Below are 19,359 nucleotides of genomic sequence, written 5' to 3'. Positions count from 1 at the left end.
ATCCAGGTTTCCCTATCCCTGGTCCAGGAGGCCTAGGTTCAACTCCCAACTCCCAGAGGTGTGTAATAACATCTCTGACCAGGTTGAATAGAAAAATTGGTTAATAAAAGAACATTTTTTAAAAATTCAAACAACTGGTTTCTGCTGACATTGTGAAATTTTATATTATTGTCAAGAGACTTATTACTAAAAGTGATGGAGAAATGCACTTTTTAAACAGAATGATTGTGCAGAAACAGAGTTTTGTTAGTGTACATAGAAGGCCAGTCTGACACAAGTTTCTGGCCACTACTATCTAAATGGTGACAAACTAGAAACTGTGCAAGAACAGAGATTTGAGAGTCCAGGTTGAAAAAATAATTCAAAACTAGTCGACAGGTACAAGAGCAATCAGAAATAGAGTTGAGGTACAGATCAATCATGATCCAGTGGAAGAGTACAGCAGGTTTCAGGGAATGAGTGGTCTGCACCTGTTCTTATGTTACTAAAAGGTAGCAGTGTTAACTTCTTTTTCTTCTTTCAGGGAGTGATACGGATTCATCTGTTAGAAGCTGAGAACCTAATTGCAAAGGACAATTTCATGAAAGGGATGGTGAAAGGGAAATCTGATCCCTATGTCAAAGTGCGAGCAGGTGCCCAAAGCTTCCGGAGCAAAACAATTAAAGAAAACCTTAACCCCAAGTGGCATGAGATGTATGAGGTCAGTGTGTTTGGATACTGCCCTTTGAAACCAATAAGATAAAACTCTTAATCCAGCAGAACCATGATGAGTGCCAGATAAATCAGCCTGGCTGACAAGTGGGCAGGTCCTCTATGTGGGTCACTTACTGACATGCTGACTTTTTCCGCTCAGTCTTGGTACTGTATAAAAGTGGTGGATTATTTCATGCTTGGGTGCTATTATCTGGCCCTGTTAACTCTTCCTACCTAGTGTTTTTTTAATCAGTTGTTACTCTTTTCCTCAAAAGGGTTATACCCAAAATGTTGACTTCTCCATTTCCTGATGCTGCCTGGCTTGCTAGAACATAGAACACAGAACATTACAGTGCAGTACAGGCCCTTCTGCCCTCAATGTTGCGCTGACCCGTGAAACCAATCTGAAGCCCATCTATCCTAAACTATTCCATTCTCATCCATATGTTTATCCAATTACTATTTAAATGCCCTTAAAGTTGGCCAGTCTACTACTGTTACAGGCAGGACGTTCCCCTGTGCCCCTACTACTCTCTGAGTAAAGAAACTACCCTTGACATTTGTCCTATATCTATCACCCCTCAATTTAAAGCTATGTCCCCTCGTGCTAGCTATCACCAACCGAGGAAAACGGCTCTCACTGTCCACCTTACCTAACCCTCTGATTTGCAGTGTTATCTGCAAATTTACTAACCCATCATTCTGTGCCCTTATCCGGATCATTTATAAAAATGACAAACAGCAGTGGCCCCAAACAGATCCTTGCAGTAAACCACTAGTAGCTGAACTCCAGGGTGAATATTTCTCCCATCAACCTGTCTTTTTTCAGCTAGTCAAATTTCTGATCCAAACCACTAAATCACCCTCAATCCCATGCCTCCGTATTTTGTGCAGTAGCCTACTGTGGAGAACGTTATCAAACACCTTACTGAAACCCATATACACCACATCAATTGCTTTACCCTCATCCACCTGGTTGGTCACCTTTTCAAAGAACTCAATAAGGTTTGTGAGGCACGACCTACCCTTCACAAAACCGTGTTGACTATCCCTAATCAACTTATTCCTCTCTAGATGATTCTAAATCCTCTCTCTTATAACCCTTTCCAACACTTTACCCACAACTGAAGTAAGGCTCACAGGTCTATAATTTCCAGGGTTGTCTCTACTCCCCTTCTTGAACAAGGGAACAACATTTGCTATCCTCCAGACTTCTGGTACTATTCCTGTTGACAATAACGACATAAAGATCAAAGCCAAAGGCTCCGCAATCTCCTCCCTGGCTTCCCAGAGAATATTAGAATAAATTCCAACTGGCTCAGGGGACTTATCTATTTTTACACTTTCCCGAATTGCTAACACCTCCTCCTTATGCACCTCAATCCCATCTAGTCTAGTAGCCTGTATCTCAGTATTCCCCTCGACCACATTGTCTTTTTCTAGTGTGAATACTGACGAAAAGTATTCATTCAGTGCTTCCTCTACCTTCTCTAACTCCATGCACAACTTCCCACTACTATGCTTGATTGGCCCTAACCTTATTCTCGTCATTATTTTATTCGTGATATAGCTATAGAAAGTCTTCGGGTTTTCCTTGATCTTATCTGCCAATGACCTCTCATGCCCCCTCCTGGCTCTTCTTAGTTCTCTCTTTAGGTCCTTCCTGGCTAACTTGTAACTCTCAAGCGTCATAACTGAGCCTTCACATCTCATCCTAACATAAGCCTTCTGTGTTCTTCCAGCCTCCTGCTTGTCTACCTTGGATTCCAGCATCAGCAGTTTTTTTTGTCTCTAACTCTTTTCCAAAGGCATGTTCTGACCTGTTGTAACCTTTCTCCTCTTAGGTCATTGTAAATCACATCCCAGGTCAGGAGCTAGAGTTTGAGCTCTTCGATAAGGATATTGACAAGGATGATTTCCTTGGAAGGTATGTTGCTCCATCAGAAAATTCAGAAAAGGTTTGAGGACAATTTTAATACTACATTAGAGCAAAGTGCCTTCTATGGGACCACTGGTTCTTCAAATGTTTTGGTGAACACTCCCAGGACAGGAACAGTACGGGGACAGATGTAGAGTAAAGCTTCCTCTCCACTGTTCTCATCAAACACTCCCAGGGCAAGAACATCACAGAGTTAGATACAGTGTAAAACACACTCTGCACTGCTCTCTCAGTAAACAATACACTATAAATCTTTTCAAAACATTGTTTGAAGTTCTCTGCATGGTCATGGAAGTTCCATTATATTTTTTATTAATAAATGAGTTGCTTTCTAAGAATAGCCATGCTCAATTGTATTCACGCACAATGTAAACGTTTTTTCGTTAGTGTTTGACTTAAGTTGTTCTCTGACATGCAGATTGAAGATCAGTTACAAGGACATCATGAACAGTAAAGTTATGGATGAGGTAGGAAAATCTTGTTAGTTCAAATCATATAATGGGGCAGACTTCCCATTCCTTCTAGCTAGGAATATTGAATCCCTCGACTGTAATGGCCCAGGGGATGGGAATACTTCATGGAGGTAGTCTTTCTGTTTTTTTGATTTGTTTTAAATTAATGGATGTAAATTGTGGACCATAGTGAGCTTCTACCTAACTAGAGTTTTTTTTTCGCTGATATCGATTCTCACTCTTTCTGCATCGTGACACACTGCACTTAACTAAACTTAAAATACAGTTTGGAAAATGTCGTGGATCAGGGAATTTAACCAACTAAAACCAATTAATCTAACAGCACTGAGTGCTTGTCAGAACATCCTATCCATTAAGGTATTAACTTACAGCATTACTGACAGATTGTGGGAAGAAGCCTGTTTTCTCGATAGGAAGGCAGTTGAAAATAGTCTCCACGCAAAATAAAAACTGAAAGAACTGCGGATGCTGTAAATCAGAAACAAAAATGAAACTTGTTGGAATAGCTCAACAGGGCTGGTAGCATCTGTGGATAGAAATCAGCGTTAACGTTTCAGGTCCAGTGACCTTTCTACTGAAAATAGTCTACCTGGCTTGTCAAAATGCCAAGATAGGCAATTCAACCTGTTTATGATGTCTTTTCAAATGAAGCCATCTTACTTCAGTCTGATGCTGGTGAACTTTGTTTTAAGATCTGATGATTTTGTGACAGTCATGTTTTGATATTTTACTATAAGCTCCACAATATAACAGACAAAAGTGCCCTGAAAAACTAAACTTTTGCTGCCAAGTTTACAGTAATGAAGTTTCATTATCAGCTCCAATGTCATGACTCACTGGGGTAGTGCACTGGAAATTAAGCCCAGCTATTCTTGGAGTTTTCACAAATGTCGAAGATTTTTTAAAACAAATGCACGACATTCTCCATCCTCTCCCATCGGGCAGAAGATGCAGAAGTTTGAAATCACATAACAACAGATTTAAGAACAGCTTGTTTCCCGCTGTTATCAGACTTATGAACGAACCTCTCATATATCAGAGTTGATCTTTCTCTGCACCTTCTCTGTAGCTGTAACACTTATATCCTGCATTCTGTTCTATTACCTTGATGTATTTATGTAAGGTAGGATTTGTCTGGTTAGCACGTAAAACAATACTTTTCATTGTATCTCGGTATATGTGATAATAAATCAAAATTTACCTGACTTTTCCACCTGGGGTCATAGAAAGCACAGACCAGGTATCTATACTTAACAAGTATTACTATTTATACCAAGTAATTCGGCTGTAGCTAAAATCCCCTTTACATACACAGAGATAGATGCATTGACGAGGAAAAACACATGGACAGAGGAGAAAAAGTAGAAAGACAGTGCATAGTCTTTGTCCAAAAATTCAGTTGAGCTGGTTCTTGCTGATCCAAAGGTTTCTTCTTAGCTTTCTTTTTTCAAATTGATCCACTGTATTGTAATAGGCACAGGATGGTTGGTTCACTTGTAAAATGCCTCTGATTTATAGATTAAAAGTCATAGCAGAGAGAACAGAGAGATAGTGCCTGAGCTGGTGGAGATCGGAACACTTCTCTTTATCTTGTTCCCAACCCCAAGCTGTTCAGTTTCCTGAGAACCCAACCATACAGTTGTTTGCAAACAAAATGCCCTTGTCATCAGTAACTTGTCATTAGTCCATAGACCAATCAACATCCTGTTGCCAACCAGAACTGTATCTGAATTCAAAACTACTTGGCTGTTGTTCCTCTGCAGCCATTTCAAATTCTGCTTGTTCAAACAGCTACTTATGATGCTTACCACGAGTGTCAGGTTACTTGCTTTTAAACCATGCAGCCATCCTTTCAAAACACTGGTTTTAAAACAGTTTATTTTTCTCATTTCAGTCCAAAACTCTAAAAAGCACAAAATAAAAAAGACCCTATCTTTGCAGCTACCAAACTGCCTGTTTCCTCTCTTTGTCCATCTATAGTGGTTCATGCTGAACGACGTCAAATCAGGAAAACTTCACCTCAAGTTAGAGTGGTTGCCGCCAGGCATGGATGCACTTATCCTAGATCAGGTGAGATTAGTTTGAGTTTTCATTCTGCTTGCTGTCTGGTTTGTTACTCTTGGTGAATTCCAAATAACTTGGAATGAAGTTCTGCTCCTTCAGGTCGAATCTATGTTTTATGTTCTTTGCTGGTTGAGGAGAGAACAGATCATTTTCACTTTTCAAAGCTGAACATTGTTACTTTGAAACATGAAAGAACAAACATGCACCTCCGTTATTAATGGGCCTGAACTGGATGATGCTGTATATGCTGTCATCCATACTTTCTGGGAATATCCCTCTGGAGGGCCCTCTTGGTCTAGTGTAGGTGAGGATAGTTACCTTTTGGTATAATTAGAAGAGTCTCTTTGTGGTAAACGAGATACAGTTAATTGCACCTTTGCAACTGTTTAAATATGGCACATATATGGTCATCATTATTTGAGAGAATGAAAAGAGGATGTGGTCTCTAATTTGACTCCTTTAAGATCTTTCATTACCCTCCCCTCCTCTGGACATTGCAACCAGCCAGACTGAAAGGGTATCTAGACAAAGCATTTGCATTACGACTGAATTTTACTTTGTTAATGAGAAGTTTTAAGAAAAATACTTATCCCATAGTTCATTCAAATCCAAGAGCTGATATTTTGCTTTAAATGTTTATTTTCGCCAAATCCATCTCTTTTCAGGTGCTTCAGGCAAACAGGACCATCTTCACACAGAATGATTTGGAACCATCTGCTGCCATCTTGACCGTCTACCTGGACAGGGCACACGATCTTCCTGTAGGCCTCAGGCTTGTCAATTCTCAATAAAATTGAATATTTCTGTCCCAGCTATGTTTGCTGGTCACTTGATCCCTGCTGTAGTATGGGCAAGTCAGCATCTAGGCTTGTTAAACATGTGGTTGGAAAGGGAGGGATCCAATTTTATAAGCAGTGCAGCATGGCTTGTGTATCAACTTGCATAGGAAATCTTATCAAGGTGAGACCCAACAACTCCTCCAAATAGGATTTGTGTACAAATGCATGTGCTCCGTTCTAATCTTGCTCAGCCTACTGACTGTGTCATTGTTAGTGTACAATATAGAATAAGACCATTGAGAGTTAAATTAAGTTGCTAGGACTTGTTCATTTCTATGATTCTAACTATGTTTGTTACATCTTCATGCAGGTGAAGAAAGGGAAGAAGCAGCCCAGTCCAATGGTTCAGATCACTGTCAATGGCACTTCATTTAAAAGTCAGGTAAGAGAGTGACCCTGGCACACAGGTTAGTTTGCTTTGGAACTTCTGAACTGCACAAATTTCAGGTATCCAGGGAAAATGGTGTTCTTTGTAGTAACGCTGAGCTTGTTCTGAATCAATATCAAAGACATAGAAGAAAAGATTCTCCTATCTCCATGTTAATGTGTAATCCTTGACATTTAGCATAAAGTTGGTGATTTTTCACTGCAAAGCATACCTGAAGTAATTGCTGGTGAATTAAATAACATGCTTCAAGAAACAGACATGAGGAGGATTGAGTGACAGATCAGCATCTGTTCTGATTCTGTATGCCAACTCAGCCATCAGATCAAGCAACCATTTGAACAGCAAGGAAACTCCTCAGCTGGGTATCATTGGACAACCTCTTAACCGGTTCACAGCAGTTTCAGTTCTGTGAAGATAGATGTTTTTCTTTCAAAGGTCAGAAAGTCATTTGGATCAGTGAACGAAAGACATTATTCCAAGAAGGCGTGAGATTTAAGTTAAGTGCCCAGCAGGATACCTGTGGGGATAATAAAGTGTTTACAAAGTTGAACTTTTATGATGTACAGAGAAATCAGACCAGGAGCCCCTTGGTTTTCGAGTTCAATTCAGAATCAGATTTAATTTCACCTTAGCAGAAGTGTTTTACTTTGTGCAGTCTTCAAACTGTGAGAGCTTTATAGAAGTTCTCAAGCTGTCAGAACTGAAAGGAATACTGCAAATTAGAAATAAAAACAGTGCTGGAGAAACTCAGCAGGTCTGGCAGTATCTATAAAGAGAAAAAGAGTTATGTTTCAAAGTCCAGTATGACTTCTTCAGAAGTACTTCAGTTTAGAAAGGAAGTTCAGGCCATCAGAACAGAAAAGAAGTCTTCAAGCTATCAAAACAGGAAACTGTCAGTTAAATAAGGAATTGAAGAGTTAAGACAGAGATAGCATGTTGGAAATCAAGCCCTGCTATTCCCAGAGACATTATCCGAGTTTAAAAACAATTGTTATTAAAGTATGCAAAGTCCCCAGTTTACATGTCAGATAGAACCAGGTTAAAACATTTGTGTACTTAACAAGAACTACGAGTTATCACAGATAAATCGATTCTAACCACTGATTAAACAACTATTAATTGTCAACATATAACTCTACTCGTTAAAACTCCAACCTCCTTCTAAACTGCATCCAGCACATATATAGACAGACAAAAATAAATTGGCATCATGGGTAGTGGGGAAGTTGGGGGGGGGGGGTGGAAATAGGGTAACAATCCAATAGTAACAGTCCTCGTGATTCAATGGAGTGTTCTTTTTGTTTCTCACGTCCTTCAGTTCTTGAATCTTTTCCTTCAGGTTCTCTCGTTTCTTCACAGGGGGCAGAGAACAATTGGTTCACAAATTATAAAGTCTCTAACTTATTGGTTAAAAGCAACCGCTTATAACAACTGGTAGGGAAAAAATATAAACTGGCTTTCTTCAGACAAGAGAGAGACCACTTACCCTTGTCTGAAGGCTTATGCCAGTGTCATTCATACCTTCAAGCTGGTCAGCTACCAAAGAGCTAATCAGAGAGTTGTTATCAGGTTCATGGCCTTTGGCATCCACAACTGGTCACAATTCCATCAACTAATCAACCTGTTGCCAGTCAATTCTCACTTTATACAGAGCTGGGCCATCTACAAACACCTTCCCCACTGCTTGAACAAAGCAGTGGTGTAAACACTACAGTTTGAATAATTGTTCCTTTTGTGTAATAAACTTGTGTTATTTAAAGAACATCAGCAGCCTCAGGTGAGCATGTTCAGTGACTAACCAAAGTAATCAATTGCAAAAATAAAGCTATGATCTATCAAGCCAAGTATCACTCTGGGATCCCACTTGTAAGACCATAAGATACAGGAGCAGAATTAGGCCATTCAGTCCAGTAAGTCTGCTCTGCCATTTAAACATGGCTAGTATGTTTCTCAAATCCTTTCTCCTGCCTTATCCCTGTAACCTTTAATGCCCTTGTTAATCAAGAACCTTTCTATATCTGTCTTAAATACACCTAAATATCTAGTATTACTGTCAGCTGGGATCATTACAACTAGTAGCATTTAACAGAGATAATGTGAAGCTTTACTCTGTCTCTAACTCCATGCTATACCTGTTCTGAGAGTGTTTGGCACTGTATGTTCCATTCCTAAAAATGAGACTATCACCATTATGATCAAAACATTAACCCTCTTTCCCCGAAAACCTATTTAAAGAGGGCAGAAAGAATATCTTTTAAAGCAAAGTGCAGCTTGGCATATTCAAAAGAATGGGATGTTGAAGTGGTTTAGACTCAGTGTTTGAGATTGAGGGATCACACTGATGAACATTTCTTTTCTTCATGCACAACTACAAACTGTTACTGGTGCCTTTTTCTTTTACAGATTATTAATAGCACAGAACTACCCATTTGGGAGGAATCATTTTCATTCCTTGTAGGGAATCCAAATTTGGAGCGTATGGAGCTTCAGGTAAACTGCAAGAGTAGAGCATGACATGCTTTTGTTAATTACATTTTACATCTTGGATATGTCACCTTAGCACATCAGCAAAATCATCTCAGTACATTACCGAATCTAACTCAGTGTGGATTCAACAGACGATTGAGTAAATTTAATGGATTTTGTTTTTATCAGATTTTAAAATCTGATTTAATATCTAGCTACAGTCCTTTTACTTGACTTCCATGGTACTGGCTTGTGATATTGTCATTTTAAAAGGTATTTTCAAAATTGTTGTCTAGGTTAAAGATGACAGTCATGTCCTGGGGACTCTGACACTTCCACTCTGCCAATTGCTGACCAGCAAGAATCTGACCTTCGACAAATGGTTTAAGTTGGAAAATTCAGGACCCAATAGTCAAATCATGTTGAAAGTCATGCTGGGGGTAAGTGAATATGAAACTATTATTTATTGTTTGTTTAAAAATTTGTGTTGCTATTAGTACTTAGGTGTATGTTTATATAGGCCTGCATACCTATGCATGTTAATCTGTGTATATGTATATGTGATTAAATTCAAAATGTAGAAATGCTTTATACACATAAACAGAGAAAACAGGAGTTGTATGACATTCAGTCTTTGGGGCTAACTCCACCATTCAGTATGATCATGGCCGAACATCCAACTCCATACCCTGTTCCCACTTTTCTCCCCATACTCTTTGATCCCTTTATCTCTGAGAACTGGATGTAACTCCTTCTTGAAAACATTCAATGATATAGCTTCAGCCACTTTCTGTGGCATAGAATTCCACAGACTTACCACTCTCGAGGCTAATACATTTCTCCTCATCTCAGAACTAAATGGCCGAGCAAATACACCTGAACTGTGACCCCTAGTTTTGGGATCCCCGGTCATGGGAAGCATCCTTCCTGCTTTACCCTGTCTAATCCGGTTAGAATTTTACAGGTTTCTATGAGATAGAGTCATAGAGATGTACAGCACGGAAACAGACCCTTCGGTCCAACTCGTCCATGCCGACCAGATATCCCAACCCAATCTAATCCCATTTGCTAGCACTTGGCTCATATCCCTCCAAACCCTTCCTATTCATACACCCATCCAGATGCCTTTTAAATGTTGCCATCGTACCGGCCTCCACCACTTCCTCTGGCAGCTCATTCCATACATGCACCACCCACTCTGTAAAAAGGTTGCCCCTTGGATCCCATTTATATCTTTTCCCTCTCACCCTAAACCTAAGCCCTCAAGTTCTAGACTCCCCCACCCAAGGGAAAAGACCTTGATTATTCATCCTATCCATGCCCCTCATGATTTTATAAACCTCTCTAAGATCAGCCCCAGCCTATTCAACCTCTCCCTATAGCTCAAATCCTCTAACCCTGGCAACGTCCTTGTAAATCGTTTCTGAACCCTTTCAAGTTTCACAATATCCTTCCGATAGGAAGGAGATCAGAATTGCATGCAATATTCCAAAAGTGGCTTAATCAATGTCCTGTATAGCCGCAACATGACCTCGCAACTCCTGTACTCAATACTCTGACCAATAAGGAAAGCACACCAAACACCTCCTTCACTATCCTATCTACCTGCGACTCCACTTTCAAGGAGCTATGAACCTGCACTTCAAGGTCTCTTTGTTCAGCAATAGTCCCCAGGACCTTACCATTGTGTATAAGTCCTGCTAAGATTTGCTTTCCCAAAATGCAGCACCTCATATTTATCTAAATTATACTCCATCTGTCACTCCTCAGCCCATTGGCTCATCTTATCAAGATCCTGGTGTAATCTGAGGTAACCTTCTTCGCTGTCCACTACACCTCCAATTTTGGTGTAATCTGCAAACTTGCTTACTATACCTCTAATACTCACATCCAAATCATTTATATAAATAATGAAAAGTAGTGGACCCATCACTGATCCTTGTGGCACTCCACTGGTCACAGGCCTCCAGTCTGAAAAACAACTCTCCACCACCACCTTCTATCTTTGAGCCAGTTCTGTATCCAAATGGCTAGTTCTCCCTGTATTCCGTGAGATCTAACCTTGCTAATCAGTCTCCCATGGGGAACTTGTCGAACGCCTTTCTGAAGTCCATATAGATCATGTGCACCACTCTGCCCTCATCAATCCTCTTTGTTACTTCCTCAAAAAACTCAATCAAGTTTGTGAGACATGATTTCCCACGCACAAAGCCATGTTGACTATCCCTAATCAGTCCTTGCCTTTCCAAATACTTGTACATCCTGTCCCTCAGGATTCCCTCCAATAACTTGCCCACCACTGACGTCAAACTCACTGGTCTATAGTTCCCTGGCTTTTCCTTATCGCCTTTCTTAAACAGTGACACCACGTTAGCCAACCTCCAGTTTTCTGGCACCTCAGCTGTGACTATCGATGATATAAATATCTTAGCAAGAGGCCCAGCAATCACCTCCCTAGCTTCCCACAGAGGTCTTGGGGATTTATCCACTTTGATGTGTTTCAAGACATCCAGCACTTCCTCCTCTGTAATATGGACATTTTTCAAGACGTCACCATCTATTTCCCTACATTCTATACCTTCCATGTCCTTTTCCACATTAAACACTGATGCAAAATATTTGTTTAGTATCGCTCCCATCTCCTGCGGCTCCTCACAAAGGCTGCCTTGCTGATCTTTCAGGGGCCCTATTCTCTCCCTAGTTACCCTTTTGTCCTTAATGTATTTCCCTCTCATTCTTTAAACTCCATTTAATATAGTCCTAACTAATCCAGTCTCTCTTCATATATCAGTCCTGCCATCCCAGGAATCAATCTTGCTGCACTCCCTCCAAAGCCATAATATCTTTCCTCAGATAAGGAAGCCAAAACTGCACACAATACTCACCAAGGCCCTGTACAATTGCGGCAAGATATTCCTGCTCCTGCACTTGCTGTGAAAACCAGCATACCATTTGCCTTCTGCACGACCTGCCGCATCTGCATGTTTACTTTCAGCAACTGGTATACAAGGATACCCAGGTCTCATTGTATTTCCCACTTGTCCAGTCTGTAGCCATTCAGATCATAATCTGTTTTCCTGTTTTTGATACCAGAGTGGATAGCCTCACAATTATAGACATTATATTTCATCTGCTATGCATTTGCCCATACTGAGATGAATGGCCCTTACCACACAATGGAGCCTGATTCAAAGTCACCTGATTGTCCTTCCATACATGAGGCCGCTTTAACTGTTGTATTCCTTTGCATATAGGGCTGCTCAGACTGTTTTAATCATTAGTTCCAAGTCTTCTGTTCTTTGTGGCTCCAATTGTTTTGTTTATACATGTGATGCTCTTTTTATGTAATGGGTTTGCTGCAATTGTTCTTTTATTTATTGTCAATGTTTTGTCTTTTTTTTTACTTTGCCACAGATCCTAGTTTCTGAGCATTCCAGGGAACTTTTCTCAATTCAGTCTGTGGCACAGGACCCAGCTAACTGTGAGGTGGAGAATGTGTCATTCTCGCCTTCAGTTAGTGACGAGAGTGAACTGAAACCTGTTTCGTCACTAGTGAATGATCCCAGTAACCATTCAGTTTCCGAGAACAGCAGCGTTCCAATCAGTGAATCGGTGTCATCTGAACTGGATCTGCGACAGAGAATGCATCGGTAGATGACAAGTTTTTAGTTTCATATCAAATGCAAATTATTCCATTGAGTATGTTGACTACACTAGCTTGCTAAGCATGGCAAAGGTCAAGCGTTAAAGGTCAAATCATGCTGTAATGCCTTGTTGTCTAAATTGCAGTCACCACCATCCCCCCACAAGGAAAACCAGGGAGGAGATTGGAGTGTAGCTGGAGGCCTTTTAACATTGAATGGCTCATGTGATTGCTCAGAAACCAAGCTGCGCAGTTGTTGTTCATCTTTTCATGTAACTACAGACACTGTCTTCTTCCTGTTTCAGTAAAATGGATATTTTAGAATCACCACAGATCAAGCTAACACTGCAGTACCACGTGCAGCAAGGAAAACTGCTACTTGTAGTGCATTCCTGCAGGTAAGGGTTTGAGAGGCAGTCTTTGTATTTTACTGCTGACTTACTACACTACACAGATCAATAAAATCTGTGGACTGTTTCATAGGTCCTATACTGACTTCATTTTATAGTCACTTAAGTCCTTTATTCACTTAATGAATGGAATACTAGGATATGCATTTTGAATTCTCTCTTTTCTTTCCTTTTTATCCTCTTTCCTATCAATATACATTTGTTCCTTTGTGGAGCGATTCCTGTAGATTTAGGAATATTATAGCTGTGTCACCTCTATTTGGCTGCTGCAGTTAGTCATATATCTATTTCCAGTGGAAGAATTTTCAATATTGTAATATTGTTTCAGTTAATTATAGTAAATTGTCAAATTATTTTTGAGAACATGCAGATGGTACTGAATTCCTATATTGAAAATTATATCATCAATTATTGTCATCCTTTAAAGGGTGCTAATAAAGGATTCTCTGTTGATCCTTCTTCATTGACATACCACTTCAATCATTTAGAAGCACTTCATAAAAAGTTTCCTAAATTTGAGCAAAATTTTCTCTCCTTTCCCAGAGTTGTTGTTATTATTACTATTATTATTGTTTAAATTGGAAATAATTGAAATAACATTGTGATATTGTCATTAAGTAAATTTGGAGTGTAGAATCAGATTCAGCTCAACTGGTTTATGTTTCAGCTGAGTCTCCTGTCACGGCCACTTCATCACCCTGTAAGACCATAAGATGTAGGAACAGAAGTAGGCCTGTCAGCATATTGAGTCTGCTCCTCCATTCAATATGATTGTGGCTGATAATCCTCAACTCCACTTTCCTGCCATATCCCCATATGCCTTGATTCCTTTGCTGATTAAAAATCTGCAGCTCAGCCTTGAATATACTTAATGACCCAGCCTCTACAGGCAACAGTTGTAAAGAATTTCACAGATTCACTCCCCTCTGAGAGAAGAAATTCATCTTCATCTCTGCCTTGAGATGATGCCCTCTAGTCCTAAAGTCTCCAAAGTGGCAACAACCTTTCCACATTTCCCCTGTCAAGTGTTCACCTCCCACCCCCCAGACTCTTGTATGTTTCAATAAGATCACCTCTCGTTCTTCTATGTTCCAATCAGTACAGGTTCAAACTACCTAATCTCTCCTCGTAAGACAGTCCCTTCATACTGTATAGCCTTTTATTTATTCCAACCCCCCCCCCTCCCAAGCACTCAGATGCATTTACTACATTGTGGCAGAGAGTTTGAGATTCTGATCACCTCTATATAGTTTTCACCATGATTCTTAGCAGACCAAACAGAAAGGTATCATGGTAACTGTGCTTGGCCTAAGCAATTATGCTGAGTATTCTGGCTGGAAAAATACAAAATTACTGAGTAGAAAATGTAACACACTGTGCATTTACTGAAGAAAGGTTAATACCGGAAATGTTGACTTCTCCATTTCCTGGTGCTACCTGGCTTGCTGTGTTGTTTCAGCCTCCTGTTTGTCTACTGCAGCACCAGAGTCCTGAGTTTTGATCCCATCCACAGTTATTGATCATGTTCAGTTTAATGGTGGTGCAGTATGTTTTCCCACAAGTGATATTATCCATAGATTGGTCAAGTCAGGTCTTCATGAATCAGCTATTCATTTTATCATGTTCTATACTGATTTTAGCAAAAAACGATAAGTTTTGCCAGATCCCTCTGAGCTTGCAGAACTGAACATGAAAGGCATATAGTATCACTCCATTTTTCCTCACATCCCCTCTAATCCTTCTCCAGTCGTCCCTTCTCTTCTATCCATTGAAGGAAAGCATTCCACGTGCCTTCTTTACAACCTTACCCTGTCAACCACATGAACCTGTGGATTTACACTCTTTCTGAACACCTTGATCTCTTTCAATACCTTCCCGTTTATTGTCTGTTCTCTTGCTTTGTTTACCTTCCCCCAAATGCATAACCTGACACTTATAGAACATAGAACATTACACCGCAGTACAGGCCCTTTGGCCCTCGATGTTGCGCCACCCTGTCATACTAATCTGAAGCCCATCCCACCTACACTATTCCATGTACGTCCATTTGCCTGTCCAAAGACGACTTAAATGCACTTAAACTTGGCGAATCTACTACCGATGCAGGCAAAGCATTCCATACCCTTACTACTCTCTGAGTAAAGGAACTACCTCTGACATCTGTCTTATACCTATCTCCCCTCACTTTAATGTTGTGTCCCCTCGTGTTTGCTGTCCCCATACTTGGAAAAAGGCTCTCCCTGTCCACCCTATCTAACCCTCTGATTATCTTGTATGTCTCTATTAAGTCACCTCTCAACCTTCTTCTCTCTAATGAGAACAGCCTGAAGGCCCTCAGCCTTTCCTCGTAAGACGTTCCTTCCATACCAGGCAACATCCTCTGCACCCTTTCCAAAGCTTCCACATCCTTCATATAATGTGGTGACCAGAACTGTACGCAATACTCCAAGTGTGGCCGTACCAGAGCTTTGTACAGCTGCAGCATAACCTCCTGGTTCCGGAACTCAATCCCTCTATTAATAAAGGCCAAAACACTGTAAGCTTTCTTAACAACTCTGTCAATCTGGGTGGCAACTTTCAGGGATCTGTGTACACGGACACCGAGAATCTTACCATTAGCCCCGTACTTTGCATTCCGATTACTCCGTCCAAAGTGTATCACCTCACACTTGTCTACATTAAACTCCATTTGCCACCTCTCAGCCCAGCTCTGCATCCTATCTATGTCTCTCTGCAACCTACTACATCCTTCGTCACTATCCACAACTCCACTGACCTTAGTGTCGTCCGCAAATTTACTAACCCACCCTTCTAAGCCCTCATCCAGGTCATTTATAAAAATGATGAACAGCAGTGGACCCAACACCGACCCTTGCGGTACGCTGCTAGTAACTGGACACCAAGATGAACATGTTCCATCAACTACAACCCTCTGTTTTCTTTCAGCAAGCCAATTACTGATCCAAACTGCTATGTCTCCCACAATCCCGTTCCTCCGCATTTTGTATAATAGCCTACTGTGGGGAACCTTATCGAACGCCTTGCTGAAATCCATATACACCACATCAACCAGTTTACTCTCATCTACCTGTTTGGTCACTTTGTCAAAAAACTCAATAAGATTCGTTAGGCATGACCTACCCTTCACAAAACTATGCTGACTGTCCCGGATCAGATTATTCTTTTCTAGATGGTTATAAATCCTATCTCTTATAACCTTTTCCAACACTTTACCAACAACTGAATTACAGACTCACTGGTCTGTAATTACCAGGGTTGTCTCTACTACCCTTTTTGAATAAGGGAACCACATTTGCTATCCTCCAGTCCTCAGGCACTATTCCTGTAGACAATGATGATTTGAAGATCAATGCCAAAGGCTCGGCAATCTCTTCCCTTGCTAGGATAGATCCCATCCGGCCCAGGGGACACTTCTCCAGTTTGAATTCCGTTTGCCAGTTTTCCACCGATGCAATCAAACCATTGATATTTTCCTGCAGACAACATCCATCCTCTTCACTATCAACTATCCAGCTAATATTTGGGTCGTCTGTGAAGTTTCCCAATTATGCCTCTCACATTTGAATCCCTTGGATTTAATCTGCCTCCAAACTACTGACTTTCCCATTCTAATAGTTGTGACTACAAGTTACATTCAGCTGTCAGCTAGGGAACAAAAAAAAACATGGATAGCAACCCACAAAATTCACCACACCCACTGGCACTGGAAGAGTTAAAATTACACAAGTCTCCTGCTGAAAATCATCTCTACAATACAATGAAATCTACACATGAAATATGTACAAAAGTTTTGCTGAATGTTGGTTGGTTGGTTGTTGCAGGAATCTGAAGCTTCATTCCAAGGAGATCCCTGATCCGTATGTCTCTCTAATTCTGCTTCCTGACAAAAATCGAGTGACAAAGAGGAAGACAAGTATAAAAAAGAAAACAATCAATCCAGAGTATAATGACATGTAAGGAGCGCACATTACTTGAGAAACTTGTGGAGTGGGTGAGAGAATGTGAGCTTATCCACTTTGGGAGGAAAGACAGAAAGGCAGATTTTTATCTGAATGACAATAGATTGAGAAAGGCAGGGGTACAGCGAGACTTGGGTGTCCTTGTACACCAGTTACTGAAAGTAAGCATGTGGGTACATCAAGCAGGGAAGAAGGCAAATGGGACGTTGGCCTCATAACGATTGTCACAGTCATAAAGCCTGGAAACAGACCCTTCCGTCCAACTAGTCCATGCCAACCATGTTTCCAAACTAAAATCATCCCACTTGCCTATGTTTGGCCCATATCCCTCCAAACCTTTCCTATTCATGTACTTATCCAAATGTCTTTTAAATTTTGTAACTGTACCTGCATCCACCACCTCCTCTGCCAGTTCATTCCACAAATGAACCACTCTCTAAAAAAAAGTTGCCCCTCAAGTCCTTTATAAAACTTTCTCCTCTCACCTTAAAAATATGCCCTCTAGTTTTGAACTCTCCCACCTGAGGGAAAAGACCCTTGCTATTCACCTTATCCATGTCCCTCATGATTTTATAAACCTCCATAAGGTGATCCCTCAACCTCCTACACTCAAGTGAAAGAAGTCCCATCCTCTCCAGCCTCTTCCTATAACTCAAACCCTCCATTCTAGGCAACATCCTGGCAAGTCTTTTTTAAACCCTCTCCCATTTAATAATATCCTTCCTAGCAGGGTGACCAGAACTGCACACAGTTCTCCAGCAGAGGCCTCACCAGTATCCTGTAAAATCTCGACATGATGTCCCAATTCCTATACTCACTGAACTGAGTAGTGAAGGCAAGTGTGCTGAACGCCTTCTTAACCAGCCTGTCTACCAGTGATGCAAATTTCAAAGACTTAGGTACTTGAAGCCCTAGGTATCTCTGTTCTACAACACTACCCAGAGCTCTATCATTAATTGTATAAGTCCTGCCATTGTTTGTTGTACTAAAATGCAATACCTCACATTTATCCAAATTAAACTCCATCAACCCATTTCCTAATTGATCAAGATCTCTTTGTAATCTTAGTTAACATTCTTCACTGTCCACTATACCACCAATCTTGGTGTCATCTGCAAACTTATTAACTATGTCTCCTATATTCTCATCCAAATCATTTATATAAATGACAAACAAAATTGGACCCAGCACCGATCCCTGTGGAACACCGCTGTTCACAGGCCTCCAGTCCAAAAAATAATCCTCCACCACCCATTGTATCTCCTACTGTCAAGCCAATTTTGTATCCAATTGGCAAGCTCACCCTAAATCACATGTTATCTAACTTTACTAATTAGGACCTTATCAAAGGCTTTACTGAAGTTCAGGAGCAGGGATGTGTTACTGCAGTTGTACAGGGCCTTGTTGAGTACTGTGTGCAGTTTTGGTCTCTTTATTTGAGGAAGGATGTTATAGCTGTGGAGGGAGTGTAACAAGGGTTTACCAGTCTGATTGCTGGGCTGGTAAATATGAAGAGAGATTGGATTGGTTAGGATTATATTCACTGGATTTTTGTTTGTTGTTGGTGGGGGGGGGGGGGGGGGGGGTGGAAGAATCTCATAGAAACCTATAAAATTCTAACAGGACAAGATGCAGGAAGGATGTTCCTAATAACCAGGGAGTCCAGAACCAGGGGTCACAGTTGAAGGATACAGGATAGGCCATTTAGGACTGAGATGAGGAAACATGTGTTCACCCAGCCTGTCGAATTCTCTGCCACAAAAAACAACTGAAACCAAAATGTTGAATGTTTTCTAAGAAGGAGTTGGATATAGTTCTGAGGGGGCTAAAGGGATCAAAAGTTATTGGGAGAAAGTAGGAACTGGGTACTGAGTTGGATGGTCAGCTATGATCATATTGAATAACAGAGCAAATCCGAAGAGTTAAATAGCCTAATCCTATTCCTCTGTTTTCTATGTTTCTGTGGAGGAGAAGGAAGAGAAACTGAAGGAATAAGAAATCAAGGAAAAAGGAGGGAAGGGTAAATGAAAAACAGAGGGAAAACGGACCAAAACAATTATAGATTTATTAACAGGCTTGGAACTAAGAAAGGAAATACCCAATATACCAAAAGAGGCAGTGTTATTGTCAGGATACTTTTAAATAGTAGTGGTAACATAATTGTGAATTTTTAATCATCCTGCTGTGTTGAACCTTTATTTCAACATAAAAATGAAGCCACCAAATTTGACCTTTGCACATGTTTACAACTTCCAAGAATGCGAGAGAAATGTATGACTTGAGGGAATTTTAGGAGAATGGTAGGCACATAACTTGTATTTTACTGTATTTTATAAACAATATTACAGCACTTCGAATAATCTGATTAGATTCCCTATTCAAGTTGCCTCCACAATCACAGTAAATTATTTTTAAGTGGGTTGTGAAATGTTCTACACAACTCCTTTACATTCAAATCAGAAGA

The 19,359-nt window shown here is 40.5% G+C and overlaps 1 protein-coding gene across 3 annotated transcripts in view; it reads left to right on the top strand.

Annotated features, from left to right (window-relative positions):
* The window catches only part of esyt1a (extended synaptotagmin-like protein 1a), a 161,708-nt gene that overhangs the window by 134,633 nt on the left and 7,716 nt on the right, over positions 1-19,359 (top strand). For all 3 annotated transcript variants that reach the window (XM_072567235.1, XM_072567236.1, XM_072567237.1), the window contains 11 exons: positions 524-700; positions 2,538-2,620; positions 3,051-3,099; positions 5,086-5,175; positions 5,835-5,930; positions 6,319-6,390; positions 8,800-8,886; positions 9,159-9,302; positions 12,277-12,512; positions 12,811-12,903; positions 16,758-16,889. In XM_072567235.1, the coding sequence (XP_072423336.1) occupies positions 524-700; positions 2,538-2,620; positions 3,051-3,099; positions 5,086-5,175; positions 5,835-5,930; positions 6,319-6,390; positions 8,800-8,886; positions 9,159-9,302; positions 12,277-12,512; positions 12,811-12,903; positions 16,758-16,889 (1,259 nt within the window). The remainder of the gene's footprint in view (positions 1-523; positions 701-2,537; positions 2,621-3,050; positions 3,100-5,085; positions 5,176-5,834; positions 5,931-6,318; positions 6,391-8,799; positions 8,887-9,158; positions 9,303-12,276; positions 12,513-12,810; positions 12,904-16,757; positions 16,890-19,359) is intronic.

This window comes from Chiloscyllium punctatum, chromosome X, assembly GCF_047496795.1.
Source record: "Chiloscyllium punctatum isolate Juve2018m chromosome X, sChiPun1.3, whole genome shotgun sequence".
Classification (NCBI taxonomy): domain Eukaryota; kingdom Metazoa; phylum Chordata; class Chondrichthyes; order Orectolobiformes; family Hemiscylliidae; genus Chiloscyllium; species Chiloscyllium punctatum.
The sequence above is the reverse complement of the archived record's forward strand: the minus strand, read 5'-3'. Positions and strand labels throughout refer to the sequence as shown.